The 21,356-nt window shown below is 37.6% G+C and overlaps 1 protein-coding gene across 1 annotated transcript; it reads left to right on the top strand.

Annotated features, from left to right (window-relative positions):
- The first annotated feature begins 15,902 nt into the window (after window positions 1–15,902).
- LOC145097625 (CDPK-related kinase 5-like) lies at window positions 15,903–21,053 on the top strand. Its single transcript, XM_079035227.1, has 11 exons — window positions 15,903–16,776; window positions 17,020–17,150; window positions 17,235–17,276; window positions 17,365–17,473; window positions 17,767–17,845; window positions 17,976–18,272; window positions 18,937–19,052; window positions 19,171–19,278; window positions 19,638–19,700; window positions 19,803–19,970; window positions 20,729–21,053. Exons 1-11 carry the CDS (start codon window positions 16,210–16,212, stop codon window positions 20,870–20,872), a joined length of 1,824 nt encoding a protein of 607 aa, XP_078891353.1. The 5' UTR covers window positions 15,903–16,209; the 3' UTR covers window positions 20,873–21,053.
- The last annotated feature ends 303 nt before the right edge of the window (window positions 21,054–21,356 follow it).

The raw sequence follows: 21,356 nt of genomic DNA, 5'->3' as shown, positions 1-21,356 counted from the left end.
TGCAAATAATCATCCAAAGCATAAACCCTAAGTACTAGCATACCAATTTCTAAATTTATATGTAAAATAGGGTTTTGAAAATTACCTCACTTGTTATGTAGAAATAACAAGAACACCTTGACCTTTGAAAGCTTAGTGCCCTAAGTGTTGCACCTCTAATAGAGTCACAAACACTCAATGCAAAGGCTGACTTGGAGAGGGAAGGAAAATCGGCTAGGGTTCTCTAAAACTCATAGGGGGAGACAATCCTTTTATTAGGAGGGTTTATATAGTTGAGGCTATTAGGGTTTTCAGGTGGAAACCCTAATTCCCTTGCTTAGGCCGTAAGCAATCCATGAACCCCCATATGACAGGGCCTTGGACGAAAACTCTATGGGATTTCCATAGATTTTCGTCCACCCCATGTCAATAAGGTCCATTAGCCCAAACTATAATTATTACTGATTTACATAATCAGTCCCTCAATTATTAAATCAGTTCCTTTAATCCCCAAATTAATACTAGATTAATTTCTGATTAATTACTAATTAATAATATGATTTCCATATAATATATTAATAAAATCATTCTGAGTACTAATTTATTATTCATATAATAAATCTTACTCTCTCTTTCTCTCTCTCTCTCTCTCTCTCTCTCTCTCCACTTGTCATCCTATCAAGTTGCATGAGTGAAGGCAACCCAAAAGGACCATGCTCATAATCAAATCAAGTACATACCAAAAAATAGTTATGGGCTTAGACACCTAATCCAACAGTGACCGTAGTGGTCATTTTCAGGTGGAGGCGTGACCTTCTTTTCCCGATGCATTCACCGCCATTCCTCCACCTGTTATCTTGTTGTCGGCACCTCCTCAATAGCTCCTGCTGTCGGACATCGTGTGAAGCCGGGAAAAACCACCGCGACCGACGTTGTGGTCGTGGGCAGACCGATCAAACTTGCTGCTATTGGGTCTCGTCGTTGTTGTCGCTGCCATGCAGCTGTTTCACCGTGAGCTGCTACCAATCGCCATGACCGCCGCATGTCACCGTGAAGGACGACTGTGTTCGAGTTTTCGCAACCGGGTGTGTGTGTGTTTGTTGCTGTAATATGATGTGTGTGTATGTCAAGGGGCGTGTATGCGTTGTTTTTAGCATTCATATTATTTGTGATTTTTTGCCAAAAAACCCACCACCACCACCGTGAGGTGGTGGCTGCCACCATGTTGCCGCCTTCTGCCACCACCAGCCGCCATGTTGGGTGGCGGTGTACATTTGTGTGTGTTTGAATTGTTTTTTTTAGATGATTGGACATTTTTTGGTTTAGAATCATAACCACCACCACCACAAGGTGGTGGCTGCCGCCGTGAGCCGCCGTCGACCACCACCGCCCGAGGTCGCAATGGGTGGTGCCCGGCCTAATGAAACCCTAATTGACCTAATGAAACCCTAATTGATCTAAAAATTTAACCAATGGATTAATTGGCACGCGATTTGGTTGGAAAACCAAATTAGGGTTTAGAAAACCCTAATTTTTGATATATTAGTTTTGGAATTGTCGGGACCCACATTTTGACCATTGGATTGGAATTAGGAATTAAGCTCGACAACACTGTATGATTGACTTAGTAGATTGATGGACTTAATGGATTAAGTCAGATAGGAATAAATCCTTAAAGATCGAATACATTAAAAACAGGTAAAGACAATGTGATCAAACTGGTGCTGAATGATTAATAGTCACGCCTCAGAAGAACTCGATGAAGAATTGCTTCTATAGAGGCGCAAAATAGGGTTACAAAGATACTTATCAAGAGTTGACTAAAATATGTAGCATGCATGCACCTTATATACTATAATACAAATAGTAAATACGAGTGGACAGGCCCAACTCGTTTATACAAAATGGACTAAACAAAACATGCCCAATGACGCAACATTAAATCTCCAACAGTCTCCCTCTTTGCGTCAATTGAGACCAGAGCCATCTAGTTCTTGATTCGCTTCTGCACTTCGTAGACTTTGGTAATGAAGCTCAATAGCAGCTTGCAAACTTGAATATAACATGTAATCACATTTGTGAAACACTTCATGTCATCCTTGTTGTTGTCCTTAAACCTTGCAACCAGCTCAGAAATAAACTCCAGACAAGTAGTAGTAAACAGATGTTTGTCTTCGAGATGAAAGTATAACTTGCATTGATTTGCTTCTTGAAAATTTCTAGACGTGTATACCATAAACCATCCTTCCTTGTAAATTTTTCCTGGCTTGAACTTCTCGAAGTCTTTTGGAGCTTCCTTTGGAACAACACTTGGTTTTTGCCTCAGAACAGTGGCTATATCCACATCCATCATTCCAATTCCTGGATATATGACTTGATTAAAAGTACAAGATAGGACACCACAGGTTCGTACTTCTCCTTCTATCTCAACAGAATGTTATATATCACCATCCAGTCATGGGGGTTCAAGTAAGGCAGGTCTGCGAGAGTGAATTCGTAGGCTTGACATGCTGATCCTCTCGCAACTTTAAGCTTCGCATTAGGGAAGCTTTCGGTTTCGATTGGCCCAGTGACCTTCATGGAAACAATCTTGCTCGCACTCCAAGTCTCATATCGGGGCTTTACGTGCTTCAAGTAGAAGGCAAATAACAATTGATTCGCAGTGCTATCAATGAAAGTTACATTAGCAACCTTTACAAAGGCACAAAACCTGAACGCCTTTGGTGTGATTGGTAGTTCCAATTGCGAATCCTTTGTATTTTGGATTTCAAAAGAAGTAATTGGATCCAACCAATACTGGCTTGGCATATCTACGGCTTGGTTTTGAATGCGCTTCAGGGTCCACTTAGGAAATAATAACATTTTGCTTTTAAGAGTGGCCTGAGCTTCCTTTTCGGCTCTTTCTTTTTCTTCTGCCTCTTTGACAATGCGAGCGTGTTCGTCTATCTCTACTTTGCGAGCCTTCCGCCTTTTGAGCTCAATTTCATCAGGCTCTTCGTCCTCGCTATCATCAATAATGGGTTCTTCATTGAATAACTTTTCTTTTCTCTTTGGTTCTTGCTTGATGACAGGAGGTTTAATTGGAGCTTTGGGATTTTCATTCGTTTGAACTTTGGAGCTCCCTTCTCCCCCTTGTTTCAGAAAAGACATCGGCGTCGAAACACCCTCCAAACGGTGTAACATAGCGAACACCGGTCGTAGCTTTTCAGCCGAATGCTTCTTTACTATGATTGAGATCATGGGATTACAAGTCTCAATGATATCAAAGAGCAGTCTAGTCATGTTGGAGATACAACTTCTCGTGACTGGCTTCTCTGCTAGCAAATCATCTACCTGCTTTGTAGTGTAGTGAAGCTTGTTTTCCAACACTTTACACTTCTCCTCCTTGAGGGCGAGAGCATCCATAATCTTATTTTCTGTCGCCAGATCCTCCTGGAGCTTTGTGATTTTCGCAGTGATAGAAGAATAAAATGCATCATGATCAGATTGAAACGCCTTGCGAAGTTCAACAAAGTTTGCTTTTCTGCTTGGAACATGGTACCAGCATTCTGAATAGCCTTGTTCGCAGTCACTGTGTTGGCGTTGTAGGTGTTCTTGTAATCCTCCATGAATTCTATTGTTTCAACAATTAGTTTACCGACTTTTTTGGTCGTTGTCTTACAGACATCAGTAGAGTCAGAAACTACCTTGGACAAAGTAGAGACATTAGCAGTATGTTCCTTCATAACACGCTCAAGGATTGACTCAAAAACGGCTTTTGGAGTAAGTCTCAGAAGTGGAGACATTGGATGCGAGAATCAGCTGGTCAATCTTCTCATGAAGTGATTTGAGCTCCCCTATCATAGTAGAGACTTCATCTTCACCGTCAATCCTTGTTTGGAAAGGACTGTAAGCGAATCCTTCCAAATCATCATCTTCATCATCTCCGAAAATCATTTCTGGGTCATTGGTGCGAATAGGAGAGATGGGTGGTGTAACATGGCTTGAAAAACCTGAAGTGTTAGCCCCGTATCAGATACATTGACTGAACTTATAGGTGTAGTAGAGGTGTGGGATGAAATGGTGGATTCTATGAACATAGGGATTGAGACTGGAATAGTGGTGGGTAGTTGAGATGATATAGGTGGAGGAGGAGGTGCAATGGTGATAGGGATAGAAGTAGTTGTTTTTAGTGAGGGAGGTGGAGAAGGAACAGAGTCGTTAAGTGGTGGAGTTACCTCCCGATTCGGCGATGGAACCTCAGTACGAACAGCTGGTTCATTGCGAACTTGTTCTACCTCCTCAATGCGAACATATTCTTGTTCTTCAGTGCGAACGGGCTCGTCTTCTTCATTATGAACAGGGGGATCTTCCTCAATGCGAATCTTCGACTTAGTATTGGATTCATAATTGTCTCCTTCACTCTGAGATGAAGAAGGAGTCAGAGACTTTCGCCTTTTAGCTGGTTGCTTCCTTCGCTTTGGTGCAGCAGTAGAAGCAGCAGGAGCCTTTTACTTTTTAGAGGGAGGTTTCGCAGCCTCAAAAGGTCCTTCTTTCGCAGTGTCTTTCTTGGCAGCTTTCTTTGACCCTCTACCCCCTTTCTTGGTTTTATCCACCTCAGCCAAAATTGCTTGGAATTCATCAGTTAATGGATGACATCCTGAAGGAGTAAGGGAACGACAACCCTCTAGAATTTTACCGGAGGGAGGAACATCACGAAACATAGCTTCCGGAATTAAATTGACGAAAGAAAACTTTGACCTATCAGCCATAATGATACTAGTTGTATGGAGTGTCGCAATAGAAGCCATCAGTGCATCAGACATCAGTGGAATTTTGAGCTGCTTAATTGCCCTGTTAACAACGATGGTCCAGAATCTCGCACAGGAGATCCCACTGTGACGAGTAACAGAATGAGTGCTCTGTATAAGTTGAGCCCAGAGAATAGAACCATAGTCAACATTTTCACCAGTATAAAGCCAAAGCATCAGACCCATGAAGAGCTTGCTCGCACAGTCGTTGCCAGTAACCCTTTTAGAAAAAGCTTTGAACAGGAATGTGAATAGGGCATTCCATATAGGTGGAAGATTAGGTTTCTTGAACTTGGAAACAGCGGTGAGAGAGTCCTTGTACCCCATTTGATAAAACATTTCCAAGATACTAGCGTTGGAAATGGTTTCTGGGTTTACCATATTTTCTGACTGAGGAAACCCTAACAGATTGCAGAAATGGGTTTTGAAAATTGAGGTTTTATGATTATGGATGTCGAAGTATATCCGTTGTTCTTCCTTAACATAGTTGGCCCTTATGTATGCTTTGGAGATAATCGATATAGGAACAGTCTTAACATGAGTTAAAGCAATGGTGAGAGGGGAGTATTTCAAGCACTCAATTAGAGGTAGTAGAAAGGGATCATATCTAACTGGATCTAGATCGATGATGAGGTTTTGATGTTGCTTAATGGCCAGAAGAGTTGAATGAGCAATTTAGCCTTGAACAGAAATATTCTTAAATGAAGCCGCCATTGATGAAGCTTGAGGAAGAAGATGAAAAGTGGAGAGCTTTGTGATCGCCATAAATTGTTTAGAGATTTTGAAAGTGGTAAAGAGATATGGAACCGTCAAAACCTTTATATACGATTGGATTTGGTGAGGAAAATCCGGAGAGAGAGTATCTCGAATGATGAACTGTCGCCTGAAAAAGAGCGATTTGACAGCTGTGATAAGTCAGAAGCTTGCGTCACATTGCATATCTGTCCGTTCAACTTTGCACGCGCCCGTTGGAATTCTTATCATTTAAAATTTTCAGCGTCAGCTCATCTCCTGTCATAGTAAAGAAAGCACGTTGAATTCATATACCCCGGACGTTCAGTGTCACTAATCATGAGTACAACTGCGAACCTAAATATTATTTGAAACCACGAACTAGACTTTTGGAAAATCACTAGGATCTTCGTGCAAGAGTGTTAAAGAAAAAGAAATAAAACGAAGTTTATCTTTGGGATAAGTGATGTCTAACTAAAGACATAAATCTATTAATCCTAGGCAAAGATCTCTTTCTTCATAGTCAAGAGAGACTAAGAAGTGTTTGTGTGGTTTCCTGTTGAATACGATCAAATGTTTAATGAGAAACATTGAAAGGCATCTTTTAATAAGCCTTATAAAGGTGGTTCATCGTCCATCAAAACTACGAACTTGACATAAGCGTGAAAGTTGGAGGAGGTACTCGTGAGACTAGTGTAGTCAGTTGAACGAGTAGGTTTGGAATTTATTTAAGTGACTTGGAAAACTATTAAAATCTCAAAAAAAAAAAATTAAACTGGACCCATTGGAAGAAATGTCTTGGGACGAGAACACTTCATTAGGATCGCTCAAAAGTAAAGAGATTTCTTAGTACTGACCACGAATAAGGTAGGAAATTTTGGGTTTCACCCAGTTCATGGTAGAACGAAACTAAGATCATTAACACAGATGTTTGTGTAAACCATAAACCTCAGTGGTAATACCTGAGGGTTTCAAGGGTTACATGCATGGATGTGAATATGATGGAGAAGAGAGTAGATGGTTACAAGAAAGTGAAAGTACCTCTGCAATGCAAAAGTAACCATGCAGAAAACTCTTAACTCATTGTGAGAAGAGTAAGGTAGCTCATGACTAATCTGAATTCGTAGCATGATTTGGAAGAACTGATTGGTAGTATCAACTCATTAAGGCTTCACAGTCGAGTCGTTGAGGCTTCGATCAACATGCAACAACATGCTTCTAGGGACCCTTACCAAATACACAAGTAACGAGATTTATACCTGCCCCATCATACGAGTTGATAAGTGTTGTGAACATCTTCTTCTATGATCTTGGTGTAAGTCTATAGTTTTTGGAATTTTTGATGTTTTGTAAAAAAAAGAAAAGAAATAAAAATAGACACAAATTAAAAATATTTTTGTGATTTTGATTTTTCTGAAAAACATTAAAAATAAAACATATAAAAAGTTTTTTGGTTTTGGAGATATTCTGAAAATGAAGTAAAAAAAATAAAATAAAATAAATAAATAAATAAATAAATAAAAAGTAAAGTAAAAAAATATACAAATTGAAAATAAAGATAAGCAATGATATACAAAAATGTACAAACAGGATATACGAAATACCAAACCGCGAATGAACGGTGCTCTGCGAACTACTACGAACATTCGCATCGATAAAATAGACTGTGAATGAATAGTTAACTGCGAAAGCCTACAAACGTTCGCATCGATTCGTAGTGAAGATTTTATGAGTGCGATAGTGGATTTGGTACTGAATCAGCTTCCATCATTCCAAACCCTTGAAGGATTCTATTAAATGTTGTTTCAGGTAGGGCCTTGGTAAATATGTTTGCCAATTGATCAGTGGATCTTACGAAATGAATCTCGATATTGCCATCTTCCACATGATCCTTGATAAAGTGATACCTCAGTGCTATGTGTTTTGTTTTTTAGTGTTGCACTGGGTTGTGACAAATGCGAATGGCACTTTCAGAGTCACAATAGAGAGGAATTCTTTTCATACTTAATCCATAATCGCGAAGTTGGCTTTGAATCCAAATGACTTGAGATGTGCACGAAGCTGCAACTATGTATTCAGCCTCAGCTATTGACAATGAAACACATGTTTGTTTCTTTGATTGCCAACTTACCAGCTTGCCATCAAGAAATTGGCATCCACCAGTTGTGCTTTTTCTATCTAAACCGCAATCGCCTAGGTCAGCATCTGAAAATGCTTGTACGAAAAAACCTGAGTTCACAAGATACCAAATTCCAAGAGATGACGTTCGTTTTAGATACCGGAAGATATTCTTGACAGCCACCATATGAGGTTCGCGTAGGTTGGCTTAGAACCTAGCACAATAACAAACTGAAAACATAATATCTGGTCTGCTAGCCATTAGATACATGAGTGAACCTATCATCTGACGATAAAGGGTCATATCAGCAGCAAGTTTATCCAGCGAAGGAGTCAGTTTCATTCCAAATGCCATTGGAACCTTCATCTTTGAATCTCCCAACATTCCAAACTTAGTAAGTAGGGTCTTCGTGTAAGCTTCCTGATTGATGAAAATTCCTTCCAGTCCCTGTCTAATGTTTAAGCCAAGAAAAAAGTTAATTAGACCCATTGAGCTCATCTTAGATTCAGTTTCCATTAGCTTTCGGAACTCAACTGTTAGGCTGGGATTAGTAGATTCGAAGATTATGTACGATCATCAAGTGGTCACCCTCTTTCTAGCGAAAGAAGTTTGGGTCAACCGATCCTTGCTTGAATTTAGACATTTTAAGAAAACGAGTTAGCGTTTCATACCAGGCTCTTGGAGCTTGCTTTAAATCGTAAATTGCTTTATCAAGACTATAACTGTGGTTGGGATATTTTTCATCTACAAATCCAGGTGGTTGCTCGACATAAACAGTCTCTTCCAATTCGCCATTTAAGAATGCACATTTCACATCAATTTGAAAAACTTCAAAAATTTTGTGTGCTGCATATGCCAAGAAGATGCAAACGGATTCCAACCTTGCAACGGGTGCGAAGGTCTCTTCATAGTCAATCCCTTCTTCCTGGCAATAGCCTTTGACCACCAGTCCAGCTTTGTTCCTGATCACATTCCCTTCTTTATACATTTTATTTTGAAACACCCATTTTAAACCAACAACTGATGCATCTATAGGAGTTGGAATCAGTCTCCAAACTTTTTTTAGTTCGAACTCAATGAGTTCATCTTGCATTGCTTGCACCCAGTCAGAGTGATCGAGAGCAGTGTTGACAGTTTTGGGTTCAATCTTGGATACGAACGAATTAAACATACAAAATTCTACTTTGGAGAATAATGCAGTTTGCTTCGGTTTTAGTTGAGAACGAGTAAGGACACCTGCAGAAGATTCACCAATAACTTGAGCTTTTGGGTGATCTCTTGTCCATTTGGTCATAGGAGGATAATTTGGATCTAAGGATGGATTTAGTTCGGCATTTACTTCCTCGAATTTAGATTGAACAGATTGAGCGTTCGAGTCATCATTCGCTTCTTTATTCTCCCCCTCGAATGATGCGAACTCGCTGACCTCAGGAATTGAATCATTAACTACGAATGGAGGTTCGTGGGTCATAGTTGGTGGGGAACAATCGCCATCAGAAGGAGGTTCAATAGAAATGGGTGATTCAAAATCCTCCCCTTACAGAGAAGCATTCGTGGTTAGAGGTATAGCATCCTCCCCCTGGAATTGTGTGTTAGACCCAAAATTCTCCCCCTGGAAAGTGGTGCGCGTGTCTCGAGGGACACTTGCAGTGGATGGCGGCTGTGGCATGTATTTCGCAGCATCATCGATAATTTTCTCAAGTTCATCGACTTTATTATCTGCTTCCTTAGCTTCAGGTGTGATGGCTTTCTCAGGTTCATCAAAGAGTAGCATGAATTCTTCATAAAGGTTGGAAATAGGAATAACGGCTGGACAAGGTTTAGGAAAGATTTCCATGATTTGGCTTCCATTCAACTGAATTCGCTTTAGATAACTGTCGTTAAATGTGATATAGTAAGTCTCTTCTATCTTCTTAGAACGTTTTTTGAGAACCCTATATGCCTTAGATGCTAGTGAATATCTCAAGAATATACCTTCGTCAACTTTCACATCGAACTTGTTCCGTTGTACTTTGGAGTTGAAGATGAAACACCTGGAGCCAAAAACATGGAAAAACTTAACGTTAGGTTTGCGATTATTTATGATTTCATCAGGAGTTATTAAGAATCGCTTATTTAGGATAGATCGATTTTCGGTAAAGCAAGCGGTAGCAATCACATCAGTCCAGAAGTAAAGTGGCAGACATGCGAACGTTAGCATGGTTCGTGTAGCTTCACATAAGGAACAGTTTCGTCTTTCAACTACGACATTCTGTTGTGGAGTGTAGGGAGCAGAGAAGTCGTGTGTGACTCCCTTTTCAGCAAGAAATTCTTCAAACACTTGGTTTTTGAATTCTAGCCCATTTTCACTACAAACGTTGCGAACCAGCTTTCGCAGTTGAAGCTCAATCTGCTTGATGAAATCCTTGAGTTTTGGCGTTGCATCAAATTTCTATCTGAGAAAGAATACCCAAGTGAAACAGGAAAAATCATCGACAATTACTAAAATATATTTACTACCACCAACGCTCTCAATAGCGGAAGGTCCACAAAGGTCGATGTGTAGAAGTTCCAAAGGTTCAATGACCTTCGTGTTTACGATAGTTGAATGACTCTTTCTACTTTGCTTTCCTATCTCACTGGCTGCACACAAATGATCCTTGTCAAATTTCAATAAAGGAAGTCCTCGCACATGATCACCAAGAACAAGTTTGTTGATGTCTTTGAAGTTTAAGTGCGAAAGTCATCTGTGCCATAACCAACTTTCGTCTGAATGAGCTTTTGTAAGCAGGCAAATGGCAGGTTTTCCTCGTATAAGGTTTAGATTCAGTGGATACATTTCACCCTTTCGTTGTGATTTCAGAAGAACAGTCTTGGATTTCTTTTCAATGAATTTTGATCCTCGTCATCAAATGATACTTTCAATCTGGTTCCTACAACCAACTATGAGACACTGATTAGGTTGTGCTGCAAGCCTCCAACATAAGCCACTTTACGAATAAAGAATTCCCTCTTCGTTATCATGCCGTAGCCTTTTATTCTGCTAAAGGAATTATTCTCGTATTTTACATTGCCTCCAACCTTGAGAGCACTGAACTCTCGCAGTTCCTCCTTTCTTCCTGTCATGTGATGTGAACAACCACTGTCGATGTACCATTTAGTGTCGAACTGTTCATCATGAATAACCTGCAAAATTCAAGCAGATTTAGGAACCCAAAGTTTCTTGGGTCCTTGTGAGCCTTTCACAGAACTAGGAAAAGTAATATTAAGATCAACCATATATGTTCGTTTTGTAAGAGTGGTTTCATCTTTTCGTTTGGTGGTGAAAACTTTGATTTTGCAATCTTTTGAGTTAGTTTCTTTAGAATCAAAATATTTATTCTTGTTATTAGCTTGATTCTTGACGGGCTTCTTTTCAACTTCCTTAGGGTTAGCATTAATTTTCTTAGTTGGAGCTTTCAGCTCCGAAAAAAGCTTTCCCTTTCCTTTGATGTTATTAGGTGCAGACTTCATGGATTCAGAATGACAAGGCTTTGGTCTCTCCATTGATTGCTTTGTGAAGAAGGGTTTTGGAGTCCCTTTTTGCTAAGAGTCCCTTGGACTATGAGAACAACAATGCAAACACTGATTGGAGTTTACTTGCGAAGGAGCTTTCGCTTTGTGATTCATTCTCCTTTCGTAGCGAACATAATCTGAATTTTGGGATTGCCAAAATTGCTTCCTTTCATTGAGATTTCTTCGATATTTGTCATTCCTTTGTCGTTTTTGATCAACAAGTTGCTTTGATGACTTATGGATGTTCACCTTAGGATTCGCTTTTCTCTCTCCGGGTTCACTCTTCAAGGGGTTAGATTCGCTGTGAACTTCCTTGGTACCACTAGGGCTACTTTTTGCAAATGCTGAGTGATTATTTAAGGGTTCAGCCATGTATCTTCCTTTGACTTTCCAGGAAGTTCTTTAAGATAAACCAACGGTTTCGTCAGCATTATCTATGGAAACTGTCCAGAAGAGTTCATGACATTCGTCTTTGTTGTCATTGTCGACAATGGTCTTTAGCTCGACGGTTTGATTTTCGGTTACCCCATTAACTTTAAAAACTTGATTGGGCGTTGTTTGAACTTTTGGAAAAACAGTTGCTTTTTCTTTCAAATTTTTAGGTTTGTTTTGAACAACTCTTGCGAAATCAACATACTTTTCAGAAATAAGAGCTTTCGCAAGTTGAGATTCAATTTTAACAAACTTTGAGCAGTCAACCTCATCCTCTACAGAAATGTCACTCATATCACTATCCTCATCGAATTCAGAAGTGCTTTCAACATTTATTTTATTTTTTGAACTCAAATTGGCGTTCAATGAATCAAATTTTTTGCATAGTATCATATTTGATCTGCTTTTTATCATTTTCATCCAAAAATTGTTTCAAAATGTTTTTGTGGTCCTTGGACTTAATGTAATTTTCAATATGTTCAAGTCCGACTTTGTATGCATCAGATGTTTCTTCAGACGAAACAATATATTCGTAATTATAGCAGTTTGTGTCTATTTCATCTTCCTTTAATTCGAGAAATGGCAAAATCATTTTATGGATTTTCTTACCGATTTCACAATCAAGGTGCAGTTGAGTGATATTAAAGTAAAGCCTTTTTGCAATCAAACAAAAAATGTTTCGCTGTTTTAAAAGCATTAAATTATCTCTCTACAAATAAATAGATTCATCCCAAGACTTAGACAAATCCAACTCAACCTTATGGATCCACATACGTCTCTCCTCACTCTTGGATGTTGCCCTGCTCAATTGATCGGTTAGGTTTGATTTTGATAACCGGGTTCGCTTTAAACTATCGCTTATACTTGAAAAAGTGAATTTTAGATCGTTAAGTTCTGTTTCGTATCTAGATACAAGAATATTAAGTGATTCAAGAATGGAATTTACCTTATTGATCAGCTGTTCGCATTCGTTGATTTGTTCTGGAATAGGCCTTGCCACGAAACAGATATCTTCGCTCCTTGCACTCCTACTTGCATTCTCCTGCATCTGCGATCCACCATTAGTCACCATCAAGCATCTTCCCGAGTACTGCAAATTATGTTCTTTCACAACAAACACCCTTCCATGTGTGGGCTTGCGTACTTCTTCATCCTCTGAGTTTGTTGACCAGACTTCCAATCCTCTGAACTCACCTTGAGCCAAGTTTTCCTGTACAACAAAAGTAGGCATAGAATTATCATTAGATTTCTTCTTCTTAATCTCTTCTAGCTTTCGCATTTGATAGGCCTCCTAATCCTCTCCTTCATTCTTCTCATTCTTCCTTCGCAACATGCACTCCTTTGCAAGATGGTTTTTACCATGACAATAATTGCAATCATATCCGGAGTCACCAACAACCTTTTTCTCCTTCTTCTCTTCCTCTTTCTGAGAAGCACTTTTTTTTCTCCTCTTTCACTTTCTCCGAGCTGTAGCTTACCTGCCAGTTCCTATTTTCGCTTGAGGGAAACTTCTTCCTAGAAAATCGCTTAGGGTTAGACACCATTAAAGCAAAATCCTCATTTGAGAGCTCGTACTCAGAATGATCTGAATCAGATCCGTCATCAGCAACAGTTTTGCCTTTCACAACTAAGGCTAAAGACCCCATCTTAGACACCACCTTTGCTTCTTTCATTACTTCACTCTCTCACGCCTTCAGATTCCCACAAGCTTCGCAAGAGTATAGTTCTTGAATTGTTCGTGAGCTTTAATCGTTGACACCACTGCTTTCCACTCTGATCGTAGTCCGTTCATGAACGTGACCTTTTGCTCAATCAGTTCACGTCCAATTCCATGCTTCATCATCTTGCTAAGAATATAATTATATCGATTAAAAGTGGCACTCATAGTTTCTTCAGGCTTTTGAACGAACTCGCCAAACTCGGATAATAAGAGCGTTTGAGTTGAGTATTCTAGATCTGCGTCTGTGGAATAGAGCTCTCTCAACCTATCCCATATAACCTTCGCTGTGTCACATGAACTAACAAGACGAAAGGTATCTGCTTGCAAAGCGAATCTGATGATCCTCATTCCTTTAATGTTGCTCATGAGTTTGTCTTTTTCATCTTGAGGCACATCCTTCACACCAAGAAGCAGTTGGTTGTATTCTTTCTGGGTATTGATTTTTCTTTTGGTCTTTGTGTGAACAAACAGACCTAGAGTGTTTGCTTTCCAGATCAGATAACCATTATCCTCTGAACCTAAAACATAATCTTCAACGTGCAGCGCCCAGACTTCATATTCGTGAGGAAAAAGAATCGGGATTCTGGTTGTTAATTCGATGCTGCTTAAGATATTCAAGGATTTGATGTTTGAATCGTCGTTCTGCATGGTGAGTCCTTAAGGGGTTAAGTGTTTCTAATTAGCCCTGATCGTCATTTTATGTGAAAACCCTAATTGTGTTGGGTTTTGAGTTGGGCCATTCTGTTGGGCCTAGATGTTTGGACCCATGATGGGCCATCTAATAACAAGAATATGGAGTATAGAATTTGGATGGGCTTTAGAGTAAGGCCCATGTGAAGGGTTTGGGCCCAATTTGGAAAACTGGGCCATATATTAGGCTTTGGTTCATTGTTTGACTTTTGGGCATTTGGAATTTTGAGTTTGGGCCTTGGGCTTGGGTCAAGCTAGGTTGGGGGTAAAGTAGACTTTTAGCCAAGCATGGACTTATGTTATGTATTGGAACCCAATTATTAATTGGGTGCTGTTTTGATGTTGACAGTTCGGGAATCTGTCATCCAGCAGCTAGAGTTTTATCTGGGGGACTTCAGCAGTGTGAGGTGAGTTACCTTCCAGTAGAAGTGGGTCGAAGGCATCAATGTCGGCCCACTAGTAGCTGATTATAGTAAAGATGATTGTCTTTATGATAATTGTCTGGTATGCCACTATCTATTATGCATTGTGTGCTAGTATGTTATGATATTATGTGATAGTGGTAGGAGGGGTGGGATAGACCCCGTTATCGGTCGAAAGGACCGAAGGGGTAGACCAGCACCCATATATGGTAGGTAGTATGTGACTCATGTGTTATGTACTCGGATGATATGTGGTAGTAATAGGGGGTGAAATAGTCCCCATTACCGGTTGAAAAAGACCGTAGGGGTAGACCGACACCCATATATGCTATGCAGTTACCGGTTGAAAGAGACCGAAAGGGTAGGTCAACACCCTGATATGCTAGGCGGTTACCGGTTGAAAGAGACCGAAGGGGTAGGCCAGCACCCGAATATGGTAAGTAGTATGTTATTGTATGATATGTTATATGATGGGGGAACTCCCTAAGCTTCGTGCTTACGGTTTTTAGTTTTGGTTTCAGGTACTTCTTCTTCCAAAGGAAAGAGCCGACATGATCACAACGCATTACACTATGTTTTCCGCACATGAGATCTTTGAGATTATACTCTCATGATGTTCATTATGACATGTTTTGATTATTGACATATTGGTTTTGATATGGGATGACATTATATATGTTTTTATACTATCGGTTTTTATATTAACTTAATTAAAATGAAATTTTTGGCCTTGAATTTTAGGATGTTACAAATCTTTGATTATCAATTTTAACCATTTGAATATTTGACTATGACGAATAAATTCAATCCAATTGAACCTTCAATTATCGATTTTATCCATTTGAATATTTAATACGTCGGTGTTAGCTTAATTGGATTCATCCAATTCTCATCTGAATTTAGATTCAGTTATAAACAATCAAAATACATTTGATAACTTATTATATAAACATCCACTTCAAAATACAGACATCAACATATCAAAATTCAATCAAGAAAATAAAGCTATTTAAACATATTTTTTAAACTTTTTATTGTAGTTTTATTTTAATTTTTTATTACTTTTTGCACAATATACGTATTAATAATATCATATTAATTGAATAATAAATTTTTGATAATTGAATGGATTAAATTGGTTAGTAATTGAATGAGTTTACTGTTCAGTTTTTAATTGCCATCATTATCTCTCAACAATAGACTGGTCCAATTTAAATAATGAAAATTTAAGCCCAATTGTTATTGGATGTCAAATGTTTGTTAATGATTTTTTTATTCAATTAACCGAAAGTTATTTTTTTAAATTGAAAGCATATTCTTTAAAGTTAAAATAAAACTAACATAACATATATTTCTACATATAAGTTATTTTATTTATAAATTATAATAATCAATTAATTTTTTAAAATACACAATGAAATGAATGCTTCAAAAAAAGAGTACCGTTTTATGTACTTTGATTAATTTACTTAAAGAAACAAATAAATAAATCACAAACTTCAACAAAAGCAGAAAACACACACTCTCTCTTTCTCGCTTTCTCTCCTTTCCTTTTTATCACCATTTACAGATCTCCATCATCTCTCTCTCTCTCTCTCTCTCTCTCTCTCTCCAACAGCTAAGACAAAATTGCAGTAAACCCTAGACCAAATTCAAATATCTTATCGAATCTAATCACTTTCAAATTCTTGTATCATACAATGCTTCAACAAAGCTAGGCTTTTTCCTTCTTTTTCTCAGTGAAAACTCGTTAATTTCCTATTTGGGGGTGGAGATTTGCAGAACCCCCAAATGGGTAGTTGCAGCTCTAAACCCTCGACAGGATCCAAATTTTCCGGTCATTATGATATCGATATTCCGGTTAAAGATAATAATGAGAAAGAGGTAGAAGAAACAACGACGACGACGACGTCTAAGAAGACCACAAAGGACGAAATTGAGGTAGGGAAGAAGTCTCCATTTTTTCCGTTTTACAGTCCGAGTCCAGCTCACAATTGGTTCTCGAAAAAATCATCTCCGGCGAAATCTCCGGCGCCTAATGCGAGTTCTAATTCTACTCCGAGGAGATTCTTCCGGCGACCGTTTCCTCCCCCGTCTCCGGCGAAGCACATTAAGTCGGTGTTGGCGAGACGGCATGGCTCGGTGAAGCCGAACGAGGCGGCGATACCGGAGGGAAATGAATCGGAAGGGGTTTCGGGATTAGATAAAAGCTTTGGGTTTTCGAAGCATTTTGGGAGCAAATACGAACTTGGTGAAGAAGTCGGAAGAGGGCATTTTGGATACACTTGTAAAGCTAAGTTCAAGAAAGGGGAACTTAAGGGTCAAGAAGTTGCAGTCAAAGTTATCCCGAAGTCAAAGGTTCGTTGATTCAATTTCCTTTTGATTGATTTGCTCATCACTAATTACGTCGGATCAAGCTTCTTCTTTTGATCCGTATGCTACAGTGATCAGATCTGAAGTTGATTTGATTTGATTGGATCATATGAGCATTCAATTATTACTTTTCTAATCCCAATTGTTGACTTTCAGAGTTCTCGATCAACTTCTTTTTAGGGTGAATAGACCCAATCTAACTATAATCGAAACATGTCAATTCTACAGATGACAACAGCCATAGCCATTGAAGATGTGAGAAGAGAGGTAAAGATATTGCGAGCTTTAACAGGACATAACAACTTAGTGCAATTTTACGATGCATATGAAGATCATGAAAAAGTCTATGTTGTGATGGAGTAAGAATCCGATCATACATTCAAATCTTCATTCTATGTTTCTTAACTATTCCGCAACTTAAATTTATTATTATTTTTTTGTAGGTTATGTGAAGGAGGGGAACTCTTGGATAGAATACTTTCAAGGTAACATTTTTTATTGCTTTCAAGCGTCAAACACATATAAACTATTGGGTTTTAATTTTAAATTTATTAAACGAATTTATTTTTTCAGAGGTGGAAAATACACAGAAGATGATGCGAAATCAGTATTGATACAAATATTAAATGTTGTTGCGTTTTGTCATCTTCAAGGTGTTGTACACCGAGACTTAAAACCAGAGGTGACACTTTTACTTAATATGGATAAAGTTTGAATCTTTTTTATCACTCAAGTCAAAAGTCAACACCATTATTATCCATTGGTGCTAAAATTTTGTTCTATGCTTCTTGTTTTCTAATATGAACTATAGAGTTTTATCACATCATATAGTTTATTGACTCATTCTCTATTCCCAAAAAAAAAAAAAAATACATTGTTTGACTTCCCACATAAGTTTACAAGAATTGTTTGACTATAATATATATCATTTTCTTTCTACAATTCCCATTTAACAATTTTCAATCTTTGCATCAGAATTTCTTGTTTACATCAAAGGATGAAAACTCGCCTCTTAAAGCCATAGATTTTGGTTTATCAGACTTTGTGAAGCCCGGTATTTTCTCTCTCTACATATACATACATGTTTGTGTATGTATATATTGTCTCTATTGTCTATTGACTCTATTCCTTCTTGTTATCGTTTTCTCTTTTTGATTTTTATGTGTTGATGTTTTGTTTTTTAGATGAAAGGCTTAATGATATTGTTGGGAGTGCGTATTATGTTGCTCCTGAAGTTCTACATAGATCATATAGTACTGAAGCAGATGTATGGAGTATTGGTGTTATAGCTTATATTCTTTTGTGTGGAAGTCGCCCTTTTTGGGCTCGATCTGAATCAGGAATCTTTAGAGCTGTTTTAAAAGCGGACCCCAGTTTTGATGAAGCTCCTTGGCCTACTTTGTCATCTGAGGCCAAAGATTTTGTCAAAAGATTGTTGAATAAGGATCCTAGAAAAAGAATGACAGCTGCCCAAGGCCTCAGTAAGTGTCCCCCACAATTTACCTTTTTGCCCCTATGGATGACTTTTACTTAAAGATATGACATGACATGATACAACACGTTGTACTATGTTTGACCTTCATTTGACTGGTAGTGGCCTAGTGGGAATGAGAATGATGTCGATGCGACAAAATTTGCGATTTTTTGTCCCACTCAAAAAGGTGGGACAGGGACTCATATGACTTGTCATGACTGAATAGGTTCCACAGTGTAACCTATTCTGTCATGATGGAACAACAGAATAGGTTCCACAGTGTAACCTATTCTGTCATGATCATGATAGAATATCAGATTAGGTTACACTGTGTAACCTACTCTGTCATGACAGAATGGGTTACCCAATGTAACCCATTCTGTCATGACATGTCATATGAGTCTGTGTCCCACCTTTTTGAGTGTGACAAAAAGTTGTACTTTTTCCCACTTACATCAGTCTGAGTCTCAGTTTAATGCATGTCAAACACAGTGTAACTTACACAGTGTTTGACTGATGTAAGGGTGAAAAAGTACAACTTTTTGTCACACTCAAAAAGGTGGGACAGAGACCCACTTTTGATCTCTTGCTTAAAAGACGTAAATGCCCTTTTCATCTTTATTATCAGAAGAAAGCTTATCTTGAATTGATTATGATATGATATGGTTTAGGTCATCCATGGATTAGAAATACTACTAATGAAGTGAAAGTGCCTCTTGACATCTCCATATTGAGACTCATGAAGGCTTATATGCGTTCTTCTGCCCTTCGTAAAGCTGCTTTACGGGTATTTATTTATTTTTTTAATTTTCTTTTGATGAATGTTGAGAATTATTATCTTGTTTTCATTATTTGGATAATTTCGTGTTAAATTTAGTCTTTTTTTTTCCCCTCAAAATTTGCAGGCTTTATCAAAGACATTGACTGTAGACGAGTTGTTTTATTTAAAGGAGCAATTTTCTTTGTTGGAGCCAAGCAAAAACGGATCCATAAGCATGGAAAATATCAAAGCAGTGAGTAAATGTTCCATAAGTTCATTTAAATATATTAAAAAAATATCAATATACTTTCATTTATTTGTTTATTACTTTCATCAATTTCTATTACACCATTGTAGTTTCAAAACTCTTATCAAATTATGGCATTCTGCTTTCGATTGTTTTTAGCACATTGTATTTTGAAAAATCTACTCTATAAATTTATAATGGTGAAAATAGTTTTCTATATAATTTGGTAGTTTTTCAAACTATAATGTTTGTAATATGAATAAATGATAATAATAAACAAATAAACAAAAGTATGTTTCTATTTCCTATATATAACTTTTAACCCCTAAAATTGTAACCCTTTTTTTTTTTTTTACATTTTTCAGGCGTTGATGAAACATGCTACGGATGCCATGAAGGAGTCACGTGTCCATGATTTCCTAGCATCGGTATGTCATTCGATAAAAAAAAAAACATTACAAATCTGCCATTTTACTTAAATACCCTCGCATCATCAATTCATCATGCATGTGTTCTTATTATAATAACAGCTTAGTGCGCTTCAATATCGAAGGATGGATTTTGAAGAATTTTGTGCAGCTGCAATAAATATCTATCAACTTGAGGCTCTTGAAAGATGGGAACAACATGCTCGTTGTGCCTATGAACTCTTTGAAAAAGATGGAAATCGAGCCATCATGATTGAAGAACTCGCCTCTGTAAGTTTTATTCGTACCAATTTTTTAAATCTAAGGGTCTGTTTGATATGATGGAATGGAAATGAATGACGGAATGGAATGGAATGAGTTGTTACATTCCATTATCATGTTTGGTTGACTAGGGAAAGAATGGAATGAATCATTTAAACATGTTTGGTGTTGACAATTTGAAAAGGTGAAAGAAATTAAATTGATAAAGAAAGATAAAGTTGTTAATTTATATGGATCAAAGAAAGAAAGATGTATTGCTGACTAAATTATATATATTATATATACACATGTTTCATGTGTTTGAAAATATATAGTATGTGCATTTTGAAAAGTCAAAGAAGTTTATTTATTACTTTAAACAATTGTTTACAAGAATAAATAATTTAAATACCAAGAAATCAAAAAATATATGTTTTTTTGAAAAATAATAAAATAAACAATTTAAATTATCTTTAAAATATTTTTTAATCCATTATTGTTATTGAAGTTTATATAAAAATATAATTTATATATTCATTTCCAGTCCAATGCATTTGACTTGACTAATGTTTATGGGACAAAAAGTTGCAACTTTTGTCACATCGACATTTTTCTTAGACCCAGTCCAATGCATGCCAAAAGCAATGCAATATGTTCTGTAAAAGGACGAAAAATTTATTTTTCGTCCCATTGACATCTGTCTGAGTCTAATGCATGTCAAATGCAGTATAACCTGTTCTGTCATGTCATGTACTGTCTAGACAAAGAAACTAACGATACTTGTACAGGAACTTGGGTTGAGCCCGTCGGTTCCGGTTCACGCGGTACTCCATGACTGGATCAGACACACGGATGGGAAGTTGAGTTTTCTTGGATTTGTGAAGTTGTTGCATGGTGTCTCAAGTCGGACCCTTGCAAATAAACCTCAATAACACTTGGTGAAATTTGTGTATGGATTTGGTGTTGAATGTGAGAAAAACCGAAAAACGTCCCTTTTATACATGAATTTTCTGACTAGAAAAAACAAGAACATGTATGCAAGTGGCATTGTATTTGTATGTATCAACGGATGCTTCGTGTTCTAATCAACTAATTTCTACCTCCCATTTTCCATATTGTATTGATTATATTTAAATGAATATATAAAGATGTAAAACAACTATCAAAACAATTTATCAAAAAAGCTATAAAACTCTTGTGAAACCTTTTTCCTCAAACCATATAAATTCCAAACAAATGAATAATAATGTTGCTTCTTCTTCCACTAGATCCTCTACCTCACCCTCTCCCAACTTTTGGGGTTTCTTCTATATTTGATCGTTGTCCAACATTTAATCTATTCACCGCTTTCATTTCTTCAATATCAATAACCATAACCAAATACAGATACACACTATTTTTATTATTATAAATTAC

This window comes from Lactuca serriola, chromosome 4 (genome assembly GCF_051521515.1).
Source record: "Lactuca serriola cultivar US96UC23 chromosome 4, Lser_US96UC23_V15, whole genome shotgun sequence".
NCBI classification, from domain to species: domain Eukaryota; kingdom Viridiplantae; phylum Streptophyta; class Magnoliopsida; order Asterales; family Asteraceae; genus Lactuca; species Lactuca serriola.
Note: the sequence above shows the minus strand (reverse complement) of the source record. Positions and strands in the feature narration are given on the sequence as shown.